The sequence below is a fragment of the Bufo gargarizans genome, chromosome 5 (assembly GCF_014858855.1).
Source record: "Bufo gargarizans isolate SCDJY-AF-19 chromosome 5, ASM1485885v1, whole genome shotgun sequence".
NCBI classification, from domain to species: Eukaryota; Metazoa; Chordata; class Amphibia; order Anura; family Bufonidae; genus Bufo; species Bufo gargarizans.
In genome coordinates, this window is record NC_058084.1 from 469,121,234 (window position 1) to 469,141,319 (window position 20,086).

Genomic DNA, 20,086 nt, shown 5'->3' on the forward strand with positions numbered 1-20,086 from the left:
CACAGGATAGGATTAGATACACAGCTCAGCAGACAGTATCACACAGGACAGGATTAGATACACAGCTCAGCAGACAGTATTCACACAGGACAGGATTAGATACACAGCTCAGCAGACAGTATCACACAGGACAGGATTAGATACACAGCTCAGCAGACAGTATCACACAGGATAGGATTAGATACACAGCTCAGCAGGCAGTATCACACAGGATAGGATTAGATACACAGCTCAGCAGACAGTATCACACAGGATAGGATTAGATACACAGCTCAGCAGACAGTATCACACAGGACAGGATTAGATACACAGCTCAGCAGACAGTATCACACAGGACAGGATTAGATACACGGCTCAGCAGACTGTATCACACAGGATTAGATACATGGCTCAGCAGACAGTATCACACAGGATAGGATTAGATACACAGCTCAGCAGACACACAGGATAGGATGAGATACACAGCTCAGCAGACAGTATCACACAGGATAGGATTAGATACACAGCTCAGCAGACAGTATCACACAGGACAGGATTAGATACACAGCTCAGCAGACAGTATCACACAGGATAGGATTAGATACACGGCTCAGCAGACTGTATCACACAGGATTAGATACACAGCTCAGCAGACAGTATCACACAGGATAGGATTAGATACACAGCTCAGCAGACAGTATCACACAGGATAGGATTAGATACACAGCTCAGCAGACAGTATCACACAGGATAGGATTAGATTCACAGCTCGGCAAGCAGGATCACACAGGACAGGATTAGATACACAGGTCAGCAGACAGTATCACACAGGATTAGATACACGGCTCAGCAGGAGCTGTGCTGGGTGTCAGGCGATACAGAGGAGTGACAGGAGTCAGGTGTGGAGCGATGCTCTGCAGGCCTCAGCCTGCTGTGTGCAGCTCTCTGGCAGGGAGAGGGTTACAGGCCGGGGGCGGGGAGGCCTCAGATCCTGCCCCCTCCTAATCGCACTCAGCAGCTGGGACAGCACAAAGCAGCAGGGCCCAGCAACAACACAGCCGGCACAGGGCCCCGGGGCCCCCCACCGATCCAGGGACACAGGGCAGAATCTGCAGGATGTGATGAGGAGGAGCCCCCGACAGACTGGGACAAGGTGAGACAGGGGCCCCGCGGGGACGATACGGGGACCTGACAGAAGGGACTGGAGCCCCGAAATCCCAGTGCACGGTGGGAATGTGGACTGGAGGTCAGCACAGGACAAGCCCCGACATCTGCATACATGTATAACAAGCCCCGACCCCCGCCCTGGTAATAAGACTATAGAGGCCGGGAGATCGCTGACCTCTGACCTGGTCATTATATCTATAGACCGTATAGAGGCCGGGGGGTCGCAGTCTACTGTCAGATGCCACGAGCAGCTTCACCCGCACCCACTGTGCCCTTCTCCCATACCATGTAGATTGTAAGCCTCGCGGGCAGGGCCCTCTCTCCTTCTGGACCAGTCTGTAACTCGTCTTGTTTATGATTAGTGCACTTGTCTGTATTATGTATGTGCACCGCTTATCATATGTGCACCGCTTATCATCTGTGCAGCACTAGGGAAGGAATGGCGCTGTAATACTAATAATAGTGTTGGAGCAATGGGGGGCGCTGTTAGGAGGGTCAGTCAGCAACTGTTCTCTAATCAGGACTGCAGAGCGGGGGAGGGGAGGGGGATAAGGCTCATCATCCAGGAGAGTCTATAAGTCCATACACCGCACCCAACAGTGCAGAGCTGTATACATACATTACTTCCTGTATTCAGTGCAGAATAGTGAGTGCAGCTCTGGAGTATAATACAGGATGTAACTCAGGATCAGTACAGGATAAGTAATGTATGTACACAGTGACTCCACCAGCAGAATAGTGAGTGCAGCTCTGGAGTATAATACAGGATGTAACTCAGGATCAGTACAGGATAAGTAATGTATGTACACAGTGACTGCACCAGCAGAATAGTGAGTGCAGCTCTAGAGTATAATACAGGATGTAACTCAGGATCAGTACAGGATAAGTAATGTATGTGCACAGTGACTGCACCAGCAGAATAGTGAGTGCAGCTCTGGAGTATAATACAGGATGTAACTCAGGATCAGTACAGGATAAGTAATGTATGTACACAGTGACTGCACCAGCAGAATAGTGAGTGCAGCTCTGGAGTATAATACAGGATGTAACTCAGGATCAGTACAGGATAAGTAATGTATGTACACAGTGACTGCACCAGCAGAATAGTGAGCGCAGCTCTGGAGTATAATACAGGATGTAACTCAGGATCAGTACAGGATAAGTAATGTATGTACACAGTGACTGCACCAGCAGAATAGTGAGTGCAGCTCTGGAGTATAATACAGGATGTAACTCAGGATCAGTACAGGATAAGTAATGTATGTACACAGTGACTGCACCAGCAGAATAGTGAGTGCAGCTCTGGAGTATAATACAGGATGTAACTCAGGATCAGTACAGGATAAGTAATGTATGTACACAGTGACTCCACCAGCAGAATAGTGAGTTTAGCTCTGGAGTATAATACAGGATGTAACTCAGGATCAGTACAGGATAAGTAATGTAAAGTATGTACACAGTGACTGCACCAGCAGAATAGTGAGTGCAGCTCTGGAGTATAATACAGGATGTAACTCAGGATCAGTACAGGATAAGTAATGTATGTACACAGTGACTGCACCAGCAGAATAGTGAGTGCAGCTCTGGAGTATAATACAGGATGTAACTCAGGATCAGTACAGGATAAGTAATGTATGTACACAGTGACTGCACCAGCAGAATAGTGAGTGCAGCTCTGGAGTATAATACAGGATGTAACTCAGGATCAGTACAGGATAAGTAATGTATGTACACAGTGACTGCCCCAGCAGAATAGTGAGTGCAGCTCTGGAGTATAATACAGGATGTAACGCAGGATCAGCACAGGATAAGTAATGTATGTCGGTATTCGGGTTATTTGGCAGTATTACTACAATGTCAGGAGAGGCGCCTGGAAGGTGGCGAATGTCGTGTGTCACAGATCTCTCAGTATATGAGGAGCCGTGTGTCTAAGCCCATCATATGTGATACCGTCTGTATCTAAGCCTGTGGATGCTGGGTGAACCCCCCTCCTTCAGGCAGTCTCCTGATCCCGGGAAGCGGTGTAGAATTAGCGGCTTCAGTCGGGGGGCGCTCTTTGTTGGGGTGAGGTGTGAGGTAGCACACGGCTCCTCTGTGCTGAGACTCCTGGGTGAGATCACGGGGTGATTCAGAGCTCAGCCCGGGGAGGCGGCAGGTAGAACAGGTCGCGTAGAGATGGCGACGCCTGACAGTGACATCACCGCCGTCAAACCTGCCGCTATTATGGTACCTGTTATTATTCCAGCCTCAGCATTTCCTCCGCTCATGTTATAAATACCTGTGAATGGCCACAGACCGGCGGCGGTGAGCGTGCCCCAATAGTATGCACCATAGTATCGCTGCCGCTGAGCCGCATGAGCACCCGTAGAGGTACCAGTGGGCCACCATAGAGGTGCCGCTGAGCCGCATGAGCCCCCGTAGAGGTACCAGTGAGCCGCATGAGCCCCCGTAGAGGTACCAGTGAGCCGCATGAGCCCCCGTAGAGGTACCAGTGAGCCACATGAGCCCCCGTAGAGGTACCAGTGAGCCACATGAGCCCCCATAGAGGTACCAGTGAGCCACATGAGCCCCCATAGAGGTACCACTGATCCACACCACCACCATAGTGCTGCAAAGCTACGCAGCTGCCTTTGTACCACGTGGACCCCCATAGCGGTATCTCTGAACTACCAAGTCACCATATTGTCGCTGCTGAGCCATGTGGCCCTTGGGCCCAATAGTGCTTCCACTGATCTACGTGGCCTCCATATCAATGAGCCATATTGGCACCCATAGCATTGTTGCTAGACCATATGGGCCCCCAAAGTTGTTTCTGCCAGGCGACACAGGCCCCTAAAGTGGGGTCCTGAACCCAATGGCCCCCATGGCCGTGACCTTGAGCCATGTGGACCCCTATAGCTTCTCTTTGCTGCTTGGTGGGTGGTCACCCAGCTTCTCTTGACTGTCGGTTTATATCCTATGAGATGTCACGCGGCGTGTGTCGGCAGACTTGCCAATCAGAGCTGTAGGACAGCTGGGTAGGTAGCTGTAAGTGTCCGCATAGCTAAGCTTCTCACCTCCTCCTCCACCCTGTGTTTACAGTCTGCACAGCCTGTGGGTGACGCTGAGTGACTCAGGGGTGACTCCAGCCTCCTGGGACGTGGTGGTGGTGAGGAAACGTGAGCTCCGGCCTAGTCAGCTACGTGCCGGGCCGGGGTGGAGGACCACACCCCGACCTTACATAACTGGGGGCGGCCTCGTCCCGCGCTGTATCTGGCTTTACTGCTGCTTTCTCCTTCTGACAACGGGGGACGGGGGAATATAAAGTCAAGAGGAGACCACCTTTAAACTGGACGACCCCTGTAAACTAGAAGTAGGACAGTGGGAAGCCAAGGTATACTGGACCCAAAAACAACCTTAGTAAGGTTATGCGTCTACGCCTGGCCGCTGTGTAGGGAGCACCCCCTTCCCCATTAGGGCACCTTTGTTGCAGAAGTGCCCCCAGTTACGGCCCCTTGTCACGGAAGTGCCCCCTCGGGGCCCATCACAGCAGAAGTGCCTCATGTCACTTAACCCTTCCACCACCTCTTCACCTCCCCCCTCCCCGTTAGGGTGCCCTGTCGTCTTTCCACTAGCTTTACGGGTGGTTGTCTTGTGAACCCCAAACTCCTCTTGTGTTCTACTGGACCAGTTTGCAGACCATCCCTGAGCGCTGTGTGTGGGGCCCCTGTGTTTACTTGGGCTCCTCCTGCTTGGCCCCTGATAACACCTGTATAGCTGCGGTTGTTTGTAGTAGATGACGGCCGCCGTTTCCGGTACGCAGCTCATTGAGTCACCTACTAATTATCAGTGAAGTGCTCCCTCAGACATGTATGAATGCAGTCACCCCACATACCAGCGGGTGATAGCCTAGAGGGCGACACCAAAGTCACACGTGTGATCCAGGGGCCCGCTGTAACCATGACACCAGTCATATATAATATATAGGGTCCATAGAATATTATTAACTCTAGATTTGGGACTTTTTCAATATAACACTGTTCTGGCCTTTGAGGGTAGCCTTGTGGTGAGTTTCATCTGTGTCTCGTGATAGCCTTGTGGTGGGATTCGTCTTTGTCCCAGAGGATAGCCTTGTGGTGGGTTTCATCATTGTCTCAGAGAATAGCCTTGTGGGAATCTCATCTGTGTCTCGGAGGATAGCCTTGTGGTGGGGGGTCTCATTGTTGTCTCCGGGGATAGTATTCTGGTGGGTTTTATTGTTGGAACCCACCACAAGGCTCTCCCTGGAGACATTGTTGTCACAGAGGATAGACTTTTGGTAGGTTCCATTGTTGTCTCAGAGGATAGCCTTGTGGTAGGTTCCATTGTTGTCTCAGAGGATAGCCTCTTTGTAGGTTCCATCGTTGTCTCAGAGGATGGCCTCTTTGTAGGTTCCATCGTTGTCTCAGAGGATAGCCTCCAGCACACGGCAGACATGCACTCTGACATGTGGCGGTTCTGTAACGGGATGTTATGTGTTTGCTCTTCACTTATTGTGTTCTGTGTGATATGGCGGTGTTATTATACACACGTATATATGTCATATACAGGGGATTCCAGCACTGATGATGCCGGATGTATAATTATTCCCACTGCTGTGATTGGCCGCTGTGCCCTGGGCGGAGCTTGTTGCTTGTTGTCCTCGGGCAGCACCTGGATCGTTGATTGTAATCACCCGGGCTCGGTGCAGACGGGTGACATCAGCGGGCGGCCTGACGGGCGGAGAACGCGAGACGCAGAGACTGGCAGGTAACTCAGAGCTTCAGGACCTACAGGTCTTATGTCGGTGCCCACCGCCGAGCGAGTGATCCCGCCCCATTGGTCAGCTTACTATGAGGAAATCAGAGCTCCGAATGGCGTTGAGGATCAAACACTTACCTGCTAGATCGGGCAGCTTTGCCTGTTTCGGACCAGTACTGCTCAGAATTCGGAATATGGGAATTTTCTGGGTAAAGATTTATATATTTTTTATTATTTTTGCAGGTGCCCTCTTCAGGGCAGAGTGGTGGCACCGTGGGCCTGCTTCAGTGTGTGACTTTGTCAATTATAAACTCTACTTACCTGGTACTGATCCTGAATTATTTTTTTTCATGTCTTCTACTCCAAGCACATCCAAAGCTGCATTCGGAATGCTGCCAGTTTCCTGTTGCCAGAGGGCATTGTGGGAGCTAAAAGATGACAGACGCTCGGTTCTAGTCGACCTGATGGGTCACTGAGGTAGAGAGAAACAAGCAGCAGAATTTTGAAAGCAGCTCTGGATGTGACTAGAGAGAATACATGTGAAATGTTTTGAGGATGAGATCCATCCATGACGCTGCCTGTCTGTTCAGGAGTGTAGGAGAGCCGGGGGTCCACCCCCCCCTGGAGGGGACTTTGGTAACGGTGGACGCCCAGTTTGTCCAAAATCTCATTCCTTTTCATATATGGGGAAATGTTCATTAAAAGAAGTGTAAATAAAGTTTATTGAAGTGAACACCACACATGGGCCACGGAGGGTCCTGAGATCGGCTCCGGGGGGCAGATGGTGAACAAGTGGCGTGCTGTCTTCAATAAACTTTATTTATACCATTGTGGAGCGCCCCTTTAAGGTCTGGGACGGCGTCTGGGAGCCGGGGTGACACTTTATACGTCACTTGTTTATCCGGAGACGCACATGGCTCGTGTCACCAGGCTCCGGGCCAGGACACCATGTGCCTTCTGCCAGGGAAGCTCTGCTCGCACATCTCCGGGAAAAGCTAAGAATAACCCTGTTTACGTCGGCTAATCTGCGGGATCGGGCCGCTCCGATGGTTCCGGTTCCCGTGTATAATCGGATCCTACAACCTGCGCGTTGTCCCGGGGTCACCACGCTACATCATGTCCTGTACTCCAGTCACATCCGGAGCTGCACTGACCTCACATTTCCCTCAATCCTTTGCTGGTTTAATACAGATTTTAGGCTCCAGTCACATCCAGAGCTGTATCCAGTGTCTGTCCAGGAAGAAACCTCCAGCTGTTATGAAACTACAACTCCCAGCATGCTTCATTGACTCTTAGGAGCATTCCAAGAACAGCTTAGCCGGCGTACATGCTGAGAGTTGTAGTTTCACGACCCCTGGAGTTCTGAAGGGTCGCTGACCAATGATTTAACTGGACTCCATCACATCCAGAGCTGCAATAAGAAACCCTCTGGGTTGTTTTTGGCCCCGTCCTCGCGTCTCCTGCTGGTCCGTGGTCCGTACTGGTGCATTGTGGGGGGGGGGTCTCAGCCGTACTTTGGTTTCTATGCACATTGGCACCCAGCAAACTGTGAATGCAGCTTTGGATGTGAGTGGAGCACGATGTCTCTCTGGATAACCCCTGGTGATGTTTGTGTTCTCAGCTGATCCGGAGACGGCGATGTCTTGAGGATGGAGCCGCAGGAACAATACCGAGAGTATCAGAGGTTAGAAGACTTTGAGGAGGATTCGCCCCCGGGGGAGGAGGACCTACTGGTGCACGTCCCAGAAGCCGTCAAAGGTAGGTCCCTCCCGCAACTTCAATTATAGGTCCCCTCTGCTTCATTGATGACATCATAGAGTAGAGAGGACCCCCATAAACTCCTTTAAAGGAACACTCAATAGCTGCAATACCAGACACAGCCTGTAGACAGGGGTGGCGCTGTTTCAAGAAGAAAGAGGCCATGTGCAGTGTAATCCTGGACATCCCCTCTAAGGCCCATAGGAATGCAATGGAAAAGCCGGCGAAGAAAGAGATGCCAATGCTGGTGCTTAGGGGCCCAGGGACCGTCGGCCACAGGGGACCGTCTGGTGGGGGGGCCCGGCGCAGGTTTTGTGTCGGATCCACTAATCTTTCCGTTTTTTCTTGGTCTCCAGACTCCTGGCATCACATTAAGAACTTGGATAACTTCTTCACCAAGATATCCTTTCCTGTGACACTGGTTACCACACAAGCTGCAGCTAATGTTTTGATGACTGGGTTGTGGGTGGAGGATTGTAGGCAGAGGTTTCCCAGGCCCAGTAACCTCTCGGTGAACATCAGCCTGGGACTAGAGGGGCGGTCAGTGGTCACCCATCTTTCCCAGGCTCCTGAGAGACAAATGGGTGACCGGTGGGGGAGGTGGTGACAATAAGACAGGGATGGTCAACCTGAGGCTCTCCAGCTGTTGCAAAACTACAACTCCCAGCATGCCTAGACTGCCTACAGGTATCAGCCTACAGCAAAGCATGGTGGGAGTTGTAGTTTTACAACAGCTGGAGAGCCACAGGTTGGCCAGCCCTGCAATAAGACATGGCCGATTAGAGGGGGCGACACCACCACCTCCTCATCATCATGTGCTGATGGAGCGGTAGTGTTGACGCCCCCTGCTGGCGGTCCTGGTACCTTTCCTTGACCACTCGCTGCACATCTACCACTTCCACCAGAAGAATGGCTTCACCTGCATGGTGCTCTCCGACTTCTTCGAACTTGTGTAAGTAGAAAGCATTCTGTGCTGATTATATCAGACCCTACGGTGTATCTAATCTGCGTGATACTGTCTGCTGAGCAGTGTATCTAATCCACATGATACTGTCTGCTGAGCAGTGTATCTAATGTGCGTGATACTGTCTGCTGAGCAGTGTATCTAATCCGCATGATACTGTCTGCTGAGCTGTGTATCTAATCCTGTCCTGTGTGATACCATTGGCTGAGCTGTGTATCTAAACCTGTGTATCTAATCCTGTCCTGTGTGATGCTGTGTATCTAATCCTACCATGTGTGATACTGTCTGCTGACTGACCTGTGTATCTAATCCTATCCTGTGTGATACTGCCTTCTGAGCTGTGTATCTAATCCTGTCCTGTGTGATACTGTCTGCTGAGCTGTGTATCTAATCCTGTCCTGTGTGATACCATTGGCTGAGCTGTGTATCTAAACCTGTGTATCTAATCCTGTCCTGTGTGATGCTGTGTATCTAATCCTACCATGTGTGATACTGTCTGCTGACTGACCTGTGTATCTAATCCTATCCTGTGTGATACTGCCTTCTGAGCTGTGTATCTAATCCTATCCTGTGATACTGTCTGCTGAGCTGTGTATCTAATCCTATCCTGTGTGATACTGCCTTCTGAGCTGTGTATCTAATCCTATCCTGTGTGATACTGTCTGCTGAGCTGTGTATCTAATCCTATCCTGTGTGATACTGTCTGCTGAGCTGTGTATCTAATCCTATCCTGTGTGATACTGCCTGCTGAGCTGTGTATCTAATCCTATCCTGTGTGATACTGTCTGCTGAGCTGTGTATCTAATCCTATCCTGTGCGATACTGTCTGCTGAGCTGTGTATCTAATCCTGTCCTGTGTGATACTGTCTGCTGAGCTGTGTATCTAATCCTATCCTGTGTGATACTGTCTGCTGAGCTGTGTATCTAATCCTATCCTGTGTGATACTGTCTGCTGAGCTGTGTATCTAATCCTATCCTGTGTGATACTGCCTGCTGAGCTGTGTATCTAATCCTATCCTGGGTGATACTGTCTGCTGAGCTGTGTATCTAATCCTATCCTGTGTGATACTGTCTGCTGAGCTGCGTATCTAATCCTATCCTGTGTGATACTGTCTGCTGAGCCGTGTATCTAATCCTATCCTGTGTGATAGTCTGCTGAGCTGTGTATCTAATCCTATCCTGTGTTATACTGTCTGCTGAGCTGTGTATCTAATCCTATCCTGTGTGATACTGTCTGCTGAGCTGTGTATCTAATCCTATCCTGTGTGATACAGTCTGCTGAGCTGTGTATCTAATCCTATCCTGTGTGATACTGTCTGCTGAGCTGTGTATCTAATCCTATCCTGTGTGATACTGTCTGCTGAGCTGTGTATCTAATCCTCTCCTGTGTGATAATGTCTGCTGAGCTGTGTATCTAATCCTATCCTGTGTTATACTGTCTGCTGAGCTGTGTATCTAATCCTATCCTGCGTGATACTGTCTGCTGAGCTGTGTATCTAATCCTATCCTGTGTGGTACTGCTGGCTGTGGCAGTCTGATCCCCCATTAACCCCCTCCCTCCCTGACGTTCTCGGGGGGGTCCCCCCTGTATAACCGCTGCCCCGTTTCCCTCCCTGCAGCCAGTTCCTGTTCGTCGTCACGTTCACCACCTTCCTCTTCCGCTGTGTGGAATATGACGTCCTCTTTGCCAATAAACCCGTCAACCACACGCACTCAGGGGTCAGTCCTGACCGAAACAAGGTGACCCTGGCCGACGCCATTCTGCCTGCCCAGCAGTGCGCCCTCAGGTAGGTCTTCTGCTCAGGACTGAGGCGCCGCTGCTCTCCACTAGTGGCCGTACAGTCCAGTAATGTAAACCCGCCGTCTTTACCACTGTTACTTTGCTCCCTGGAAACGGTCAACAAGCTGCTGCTGACTGATCTGATTATGTGCGTTTCCTAATGGTGTCCTGCCGCTCTGGGGCTCATTAACCCCTTAACACCCCTTGCCGTTGGCTCTGAGCACCCCATGCAGGTATTGGGCACGGCTCGGACAGTCGTTGTGCTGCTGGTTCACCCTCAGTGTCCGTTTTTCATGTATAAGGGTCCATTCACACGTCCGTTGTTTGTTTCCTGATCTGTTCCGTTTTTTGCTGAACAGATCTGGACCAGATCTGGACCCATTCATTTTCAATGGGTCCTGAAAAAAAATCAGACATTGTGCTGTCCGTTTTTTTTCAGGACCCATTGAAAATGAATGGGTCCAGATCTGTTCAGCAAAAAACGGAACAGATCAGGAAACAAACAACGGACGTGTGAATGGACCCTAATTCAGCTTCTTCCTGGACAGTAACAAAATATCAGCAGCCCCATCATAAATAATTCTATACCATCTAGTGTTATCACCCAGAGCTGTATTCAAAGTGCTGCTGACTGCTAAATGGTCGGCAAGATGGGGTACGATAACAGTTCCCAGAATGCAGATCACTAGTAAGCACTGTACAGAAACTGAACAAGCGGGGAATGCTGAGAGATTTCAGCTCAGAAGCCTGCGGAATAGTGAGTACAGCTCTGGAGTATAATACAGGATGTAACTAAGGAACAGTACAGGATAAGTAATGTAGGTACACAGTGACTGCACCAGCAGAATAGTGAGTGCAGCTCTGGAGTATAATACAGGATGTAACTCAGGATCAGTACAGGATAAGTAATGTATGTACACAGTGACTGCACCAGCAGAATAGTGAGTGCAGCTCTGGAGTATAATACAGGATGTAACTCAGGATCAGTACTGGATAAGTAATGTATGTACACAGTGACTCCACCAGCAGAATAGTGAGTGCAGCTCTGGAGTATAATACAGGATGTAACTCAGGATCAGTACAGGATAAGTAATGTATGTACACAGTGACTGCACCAGCAGAACAGTGAGTGCAGCTCTGGAGTATAATACAGGATGTAACTCAGGATCAGTACAGGATAAGTAATGTAATGTATGTACACAGTGACTGCACCCGCAGAATAGTGAGTGCAGCTCTGGAGTATAATACAGGATGTAACTCAGGATCAGTACAGGATAAGTAATGTAATGTATGTACACAGTGACTGCACCCGCAGAATAGTGAGTGCAGCTCTGGAGTATAATACAGGATAAGTAATGTATGTACACAGTGACTCCACCAGCAGAATAGTGAGTGCAGCTCTGGAGTATAATACAGGATGTAACTCAGGATCAGTACAGGATAAGTAATGTATGTACACAGTGACTGCACCAGCAGAATAGTGAGTGCAGCTCTGGAGTATAATACAGGATGTAACTCAGGATCAGTACAGGATAAGTAATGTATGTACACAGTGACTGCACCAGCAGAATAGTGAGTGCAGCTCTGGAGTATAATGCAGGATGTAACTCAGGATCAGTACAGGATAAGTAATGTATGTACACAGTGACTGCACCAGCAGAATAGTGAGTGCAGCTCTGGAGTATAATACAGGATAAGTAATGTACACTGACTCTTATGATCATTATTTTCTGTCTGTTTGTCCCCATTTTACACCCAGGATCCAGGAGAGCGGTTGGATCATTTTCCTGCTGGTCATGGCGGCCATATTTTGGCTTTACCGTCTCGTCAAGATGTTCTGTAATCTGCTGAGTTACTGGGAGATCCGAAAGTTCTACGTCCGAGCCCTAAAAATCCCCTCGGTGAGTAACATCTGGAGAAGATGATTGCGGCCGGGGCTTGGTTGGGGTTTGGCAGACCTGCAGCGGTTGTTGTGAGGCCGGGTTCTCCTCGGCTCTGCTCTACGTTTCCTTCCCCTCCCCTTTTGTCTTGCAGGACGAGTTGTGTAACTTCTCCTGGCAGGAGGTCCAGGCTCGTCTCATCTCGCTGCAGAAAGAGCAGCCCATGTGCGTTCACAAGAAGGAGCTGACCGAGCTGGACATCTACCACCGCATCCTGCGCTTCAAGAACTACATGGTGGCCATGATCAACAAAAGCCTCCTGCCTGTTCGCTTCTGCCTCCCTCTGGTCGGGGAGGTCACGTTCCTCAGCCAGGGCCTCAAGTACAACCTGGAGCTTCTCTTCTTCTGGGGCCCGGGGTCTCTCTTCCAGAACAAATGGAGCCTTCAGCCCAAGTACAAGCGTCCAGGGCAGAGGCTGGAGCTCGCCCAGGAGCTGAGCCGCACCATCCTCCTCCTCGGACTGGCCAACCTCTTTCTGTGCCCCTTCATACTGGTCTGGCAGATTCTCTATGCCTTTTTCAGCTACACTGAAGTCATTAAGAGGGAGCCGGGCAGCCTGGGCGCCAGGCGGTGGTCGCTCTACGGCCGACTCTACCTGCGGCATTTTAACGAGCTGACGCACGAGCTCCAGACGCGGCTGAGCCGCGGTTATAAGCCGGCTACAAAGTACATGAACTCCTTCGCTTCACCGCTGCTGGCCATTGCCGCCAAGAACCTGGGCTTCTTCGCGGGGTCCCTGCTGGCCGTCCTCATTGCGCTGACTGTGTACGATGAAGATGTGCTGACTGTCCAGCACATACTGACCGCCATTACCGTCCTCGGGGTGCTGGTGACTGTAGCCAGGTGAGTGGCCGTACGGGAGAGAATTGGTGGTAAATGGCCAGAAAATTAGTCAGACAAGAATAGGCTTTGTTACAGTGGATCCCGTGAAAATTGCGGGAAGCGCACAGACTGCATCCGTATTTTGTGGCTCCGTGATTTGTGGACTGCAAAACGGATATGGTCATGGCAGGAGGCCTCACTAACATCCCTCTGCATGCAGGTCGTTTATCCCCGACGAACACATGGTGTGGTGCCCGGAGCAGCTGCTGCAGTGTGTCCTCGCCCATATACACTACATGCCGGACCACTGGCAGGGGCACGCCCACAAGCTGGAAACCCGCGATGAGTTGGCACAGCTCTTCCAGTACAAGGCGGTAAGTAGACTGGTATTGGAAAGTGTAAGTCCGACAGACATATGTAGTGGCCTTATGTGGTGTAGTGTAGGTTCTGTAGTCTTGTGTTGTCAGGTGGTGTAGGGTAGGTTCTGTAGTCTTGTGTTGTCAGGTGGTGTAGGGTAGGTTCTGTAGTCTTGTGTTGTCAGGTGGTGTAGTGTAGGTTCTGGAGTCTTGTGTTGTCAGTTGGTGTAGGTTAGGTTCTGTAGTCTTGTGGTGTAGGGTAGGTTCTGTAGTCTTGTGGTGTAGGGTTAGGTTCTGTAGTCTTGTGGTGTAGGGTTAGGTTCTGTAGTCTTGTGGTGTAGGGTAGGTTCTGTAGTCTTGTGGTGTAGGGTAGGTTCTGTAGTCTTGTGGTGTAGGGTAGGTTCTGTAGTCTTGTGGTGTAGGGTAGGTTCTGTAGTCTTGTGGTGTAGGGTAGGTTGAAGGTTCTGTAGTCTTGTGGCGTAGGGTAGGTTCTGTAGTCTTGTGGTGTGGCGTAGGGTAGGTTCTGTAGTCTTGTGGTGTGGCGTAGGGTAGGTTCTGTAGTCTTGTGGTGTGGCGTAGGGTAGGTTCTGTAGTCTTGTGGTGTGGCGTAGGGTAGGTTCTGCAGTCTTGTGGAGTGGCGTAGGGTAGGTTCTGCAGTGAGATGCTGTATATTTTAGTTATTATTGGATGGGTTTGGGGGGCCCTGGCTTATATTGGGGGGGCTTTATCCCTTCCTCTTCCGTCTCTGCTATTCCAGGTCTTCATCCTAGAAGAGCTCCTCAGCCCGATCATCACCCCGTTCATCCTGATCTTCTCCCTGCGTCACAAGTCCCTGGAGATCATCGACTTCTTCCGGAACTTTTCTGTGGAGGTCGTGGGGGTCGGGGATATCTGCTCTTTTGCTCAGATGGACATCAGAAAACATGGAAACCCACAGGTGACCAATCACGGGGCGAGGCGGAGCGGCTGCACTCTAAGGGATGTCAACACTTTTGCAACCCATTGTTTACAGCCTGTATACAAACCTATGTGTCTCCACGGTCGGATTCCCTACTTCTGCCCTCTCTACCAGCGGACTACAGGATCAGGCGCTGCTTATAGTCTGTGGAGGCACATTCGTTTTCATAGGAGCTGTGTGCACAAAACGGGAGTCTTTTTAATTTTTTTTAAATATATATTTATATTTTTAGATGCATGACCGTAATATGTTATTCCCCTTGCGCCATTTTGTCTTGCCCACAGTGGATGTCGGAGGGGCAGACTCAGGCCTCCGTGTACCAGCAGGCGGAGAACGGGAAGACAGAGTTGTCCTTGATGCATTTTGCGATCACGAACCCGCAGTGGCACCCCCCGCTGGAGAGCTCCGTGTTCATTGGCCACGTTAAAGAGAAGGTTCACCAAGACGCTGCCAATGCCCCCCCTGCCCAGCAGATTCTGTGTGAGGCCCCCATCTGCAGCTCCATCTTGTCTAACGAGTCTGGGACCGCGGTCAGTATGTCCTCTTGGCTCCGCCCACAGCGCCGTTCACTTCTCGGCTCTTGCTAATTCTGCTGTTTCACCCCACTTCAGCCTGATAATTTGCTGGCCAGTGTCCTGGTACATCCCGTCTTGACCGCCAGTGGGTTACCCACCCGAGACCGCCGCTTTGCCCAGCCCACCACTACTGCATCTGCTGCGGCAAGTGTCCTGGCATCTCTGTCCGCGTCGCAGATCTCCGGCCGACCACATGGGATGCACTCTAATACTTCTCTGTACAACAGCGACCGGACTGTCCTGCAGCAGAGGTTGGTGACCCCACAGCATATCCCCCGAAGAAGGGTACAATAAGAATATAAACTGTGTACGGTTGGAGCTGCAGGTTTTCTGTGGGGCGCAGTTCACACTGTGACTTGTAGTAACCAGATGCAGGAAAGTGAGATCCTGTGCAGGCAGCGCCACCTGGAGGCCAGGAGCTTGTACTGCGCTACCACAAGGATTACTGCAGCTGATAAGGATGGCAGCCCCTTTAGTTGCTTGGTTTCAGTTTGTCAGATGTTGGGGGTTGTAGTCCTTGTAATAATGACTTATTAATGATTATTTTCTCTGCACTGTAATTAACGACCCTGTCTTCCCTGTCAGCGTCATGTCTCCCAGCGACTCCGAGATCCAGAGCATCTCTCGCTCGTCCCTGCTGGCTTTAGAGTTTGCATCTGCTGAGATGAGCCTCCATGCAATTTACATGCATGAGGTAAGACTACATGGCTCTTTACATACATGACGGGAGTCCCATGCCCTGCTCCAGCCAGTGCCCCTCAGTGTCAGTAGGAGGCTGAGTAATGTTAGGATTATTGTGATTTCAGGTGCATCAGAATCAAGGCTCGTCACAGCGCCCCCTAGGGATGTGGCAGGCAGCAGACATGTCACCGCATCAAAGACAACCCCCAGGTATATTTTATGTCTATAGTTCATGTAATACTATAATAGTCTCGCACCCCTGCCCTCCTCTGTCGGGGCTGGCACCCCTCCCCTGCCCTCCTCTGTCGGGGCTGGCACCCCTCCCCTGCCCTCCTCTGTCGGGGCTGGCACCCCTCCCCTGCCCTCCTCTGTCGGGGCTGGCACCCCTCCCCTGCCCTCCTCTGTCGGGGCTGGCACCCCTCCTCTGTCGGGGCTGGCACCCCTCCCCTGCCCTCCTCTGTCGGGGCTGGCACCCCTCCCCTGCCCTCCTCTGTCGGGGCTGGCACCCCTCCCCTGCCCTCCTCTGTCGGGGCTGGCACCCCTCCCCTGCCGGGGCTGGCACCCCTCTGAGTCTCCCCCCACCCATCATTCCTTGATGCAGTTTTCAGCTCTATAGTTAATGTTCTTTTCCTGCAGGCAGTTGGTCCGATCATCGGTCCGGGTATCGGGGTCTGCGTCTCGGTGGCTGGGTGGAGGAACAGCAGATAGAAGAAAGGACCCCTCTACAGGCGGCATCAGCAGGACACAGCACAAGCAGCAGTGCAAGCAGCTAGCACACAGGACTCCTGTGAGTCGGGTTCGGGGAAAAGAGGCTTTGGGGGCGGGGGGGTAAATACACAGCTCAGCAGACAGTATCACACAGGACAGGATTAGATACGCAGCTCAGCAGACAGTATCACACAGGATAGGATTAGATACCCAGCTCAGCAGACAGTATCACACAGGATAGGATTAGATACCCAGCTCAGCAGACAGTATCACACAGGATAGGATTAGATACACAGCTCAGCAGACAGTATCACACAGGATAGGATTAGATACACAGCTCAGCAGACAGTATCACACAGGATAGGATTAGATACACAGCTCAGCAGACAGTATCACACAGGGGAGGATTAGATACACAGCTCAGCAGGTAGTATCACACAGGATAGGATTAGATACACAGCTCAGCAGACAGTATCACATAGGATTAGATACACAGCTCAGCAGACAGTATCACACAGGATAGGATTAGATACACAGCTCAGCAGACAGTATCACACAGGATAGGATTAGATACCCAGCTCAGCAGACAGTATCACACAGGATAGGATTAGATACACAGCTCAGCAGACAGTATCACACAGGATAGGATTAGATACACAGCTCAGCAGACAGTATCACACAGGATAGGATTAGATACACAGCTCAGCAGACAGTATCACACAGGATAGGATTAGATACACAGCTCAGCAGACAGTATCACACAGGATAGGATTAGATACACAGCTCAGCAGACAGTATCACATAGGATTAGATACACAGCTCAGCAGACAGTATCACACAGGATAGGATTAGATACACAGCTCAGCAGACAGTATCACACAGGATAGGATTAGATACACAGCTCAGCAGACAGTATCACACAGGATAGGATTAGATACACAGCTCAGCAGACAGTATCACACAGGATAGGATTAGATACACAGCTCAGCAGACAGTATCACACAGGATAGGATTAGATACACAGCTCAGCAGACAGTATCACACAGGATAGGATTAGATACACAGCTCAGCAGACAGTATCACACAGGATAGGATTAGATACACAGCTCAGCAGACAGTATCACACAGGATAGGATTAGATACACAGCTCAGCAGACAGTATCACACAGGATAGGATTAGATACACAGCTCAGCAGACAGTATCACACAGGATAGGATTAGATACACAGCTCAGCAGACAGTATCACACAGGGGAGGATTAGATACACAGCTCAGCAGGTAGTATCACACAGGATAGGATTAGATACACAGCTCAGCAGACAGTATCACATAGGATTAGATACACAGCTCAGCAGACAGTATCACACAGGATAGGATTAGATACACAGCTCAGCAGACAGTATCACACAGGATAGGATTAGATACCCAGCTCAGCAGACAGTATCACACAGGATAGGATTAGATACACAGCTCAGCAGACAGTATCACACAGGATAGGATTAGATACACAGCTCAGCAGACAGTATCACACAGGATAGGATTAGATACACAGCTCAGCAGACAGTATCACACAGGGGAGGATTAGATACACAGCTCAGCAGGTAGTATCACACAGGATAGGATTAGATACACAGCTCAGCAGACAGTATCACATAGGATTAGATACCCAGCTCAGCAGAGAGTATCACACAGGATAGGATTAGATACACAGCTCAGCAGACAGTATCACACAGGATAGGATTAGATACACAGCTCAGCAGACAGTATCACACAGGATAGGATTAGATACACAGCTCAGCAGACAGTATCACACAGGACATGATTAGATACACAGCTCAGCAGACAGTATCACACAGGATAGAATTAGATACACAGCTCAGCAGACAATATTACACAGGATAGGATTAGATACACAGCTCAGCAGACAGTATCACACAGGATAGGATTAGATACACAGCTCAGCAGACAGTATCACACAGGATAGGATTAGATACACAGCTCAGCAGACAGTATCACACAGGATAGGATTAGATACACAGCTCAGCAGACAGTATCACACAGGATAGGATTAGATACACAGCTCAGCAGACAGTATCACACAGGACAGGATTAGATACACAGCTCAGCAGACTGTATCACACAGGATAGGATCAGCAGCACATCCCTCATCATTTTTTTATTTTTTTTGCAGGTCCCTGTTGACATTTGTACCTGGGCTGCAGTATTGGGGTCCCCTTCCCCCCCGCCGTCAGTGATTTCAGAAGATATTGGTGTGTGCTTGGCCGGGGGGACGTTTTGTGATACTCGCTGTACTCTAAGGGGTCCTGTGTGCACCTCCTCCCCTTTAAAGGGGCAGCGTCTGTATTTGTCAGTGACTTGAATAAGCTACTCGCCGCGTGTATCCGGAGATTTCTTACAGTGTTATTATCTATTGTCCCCGAGAACCTCAACCCCCAGGACGTGGCCCTTCAGAGCCTCCCGCCCACTGCTTTGTGGGAACCGCCTGCTGCTTTGCGATGATTTCGCCACCCACCACCATCATTGCCATAACACTACCCCTCATTGAAGGTGTGCAGAGCACCCCGCCATCAACGACGACATCACGGCTGCTGCTAAATCTCAATGGCGGACGCCAGGACGTGCGTTTCAGAAGTGCCTTTCGTACCGGGGTGGGGAGCTGCCTGTCGACGGCAGAGGAACCGCATTCATATCTCAGCAATGCTGCGCCAAACACATTTCACATGCTGCTCTAGGGGGCGCCATCACGTGCTCAATGGACACTATGAAGAACAGCACCCACAGACCCATCCATGGTGTCCATATTCACTACAGATGGACGTGATCCTCCTCTTTCTGAATGTTGTTTTTTTTGTTAAAAGGGGTCTCCACGAAGCCACGCGGTGTGGCCGACCCCCGCCTCCACGGACTCTGCGCCGCCTGCCTATTTGAGAAACATGTACATTTTATCTCCTCAGGACTTAAAGGTACAAACTTCAGTACAGGATCCGGAGCGTCCTGTAATAACACTATTATACTACGCCCCGGGGGGGGGGGGGGAGTCACTGCTGCTCAGGAAGAGAGGTGTGCGGAGGGAAAAAATGGGTGCAGGTGACGCACTCTGTAATCTGCCCCGTACAGTGTCGTGGACGTGGTGACCATCCTCTGTGAGGCTGGAGCCCCGCTCAGAGCATTGGTGCTTTAGGGGATATTTGATGCACTGGGTCTGCTCCATCTGTATATAGCAAGTGACTACATCCATATCCTCCATGCTGTGTGCACTCACCTCAGAAAGGGTCCTGTCCCCATCTGCTAACAGTGCCAAGCTGTGCCCACCGACGAAGAGGCGGCTTTGTGCCCAGCGGAGCTGACCTTTCCCCCCCCCCCAACCTCATGCACTGCAGACGCAGGCTACGGCATGGCTCATTTTGCAATAAATGTTTACATCCTTGTAGATAGTAATGGCGTCTGGGTATGTTTTTTCGTCATGTAGCTTGTGCTTTTTTGGGGGCTTTTATTTATATATTTTTTGCCTAGAGGCACTGGTACCAGGCCGGCAGCATTAAACGGGTAATATCCCTGGTACTATCATTGTGGATAAACTCCTTGGGGGTGGAAGTAACTTGCTCCGCCCCTGAGGATC

The 20,086-nt window shown here is 50.5% G+C and overlaps 1 protein-coding gene across 2 annotated transcripts; it reads left to right on the plus strand.

Annotated features, from left to right (window-relative positions):
• The first annotated feature begins 977 nt into the window (after nucleotides 1-977).
• On the plus strand, nucleotides 978-19,862 carry LOC122938758 (autophagy-related protein 9A-like). Of its 2 annotated transcripts, none has more exons than XM_044294504.1 (15): nucleotides 978-1,132; nucleotides 7,526-7,662; nucleotides 8,019-8,062; nucleotides 8,550-8,614; nucleotides 10,246-10,413; nucleotides 12,166-12,307; nucleotides 12,441-13,189; nucleotides 13,389-13,542; nucleotides 14,282-14,461; nucleotides 14,767-15,012; nucleotides 15,094-15,308; nucleotides 15,643-15,751; nucleotides 15,864-15,948; nucleotides 16,375-16,525; nucleotides 18,638-19,862. In XM_044294504.1, the coding sequence occupies exons 2-14, from the start codon at nucleotides 7,554-7,556 to the stop codon at nucleotides 16,509-16,511; spliced, it is 2,403 nt and encodes an 800-aa protein (XP_044150439.1). In that variant the 5' UTR covers nucleotides 978-1,132; nucleotides 7,526-7,553; the 3' UTR covers nucleotides 16,512-16,525; nucleotides 18,638-19,862. The 2 variants fall into 2 exon arrangements, with proteins under 2 accessions (XP_044150439.1, XP_044150440.1); XM_044294505.1 differs by lacking the exon at nucleotides 978-1,132 and adding an exon at nucleotides 5,764-5,913.
• Nucleotides 19,863-20,086: the final 224 nt, after the last annotated feature.

What these genes read in the sequence shown, in the direction of transcription:
- LOC122938758 (XM_044294504.1), top strand. Translation starts at nt 7,554, where the DNA reads ATGGAGCCGCAGGAACAATACCGAGAGTATCAGAGGTTAGAAGACTTT. An exon ending in GAGCCCTAAAAATCCCCTCG is followed by an intron (nt 12,308 to 12,440) that starts GTGAGTAACATC and finishes TTTGTCTTGCAG; the next exon opens with GACGAGTTGTGTAACTTCTC. An exon ending in ATGCAATTTACATGCATGAG is followed by an intron (nt 15,752 to 15,863) that starts GTAAGACTACAT and finishes TTGTGATTTCAG; the next exon opens with GTGCATCAGAATCAAGGCTC.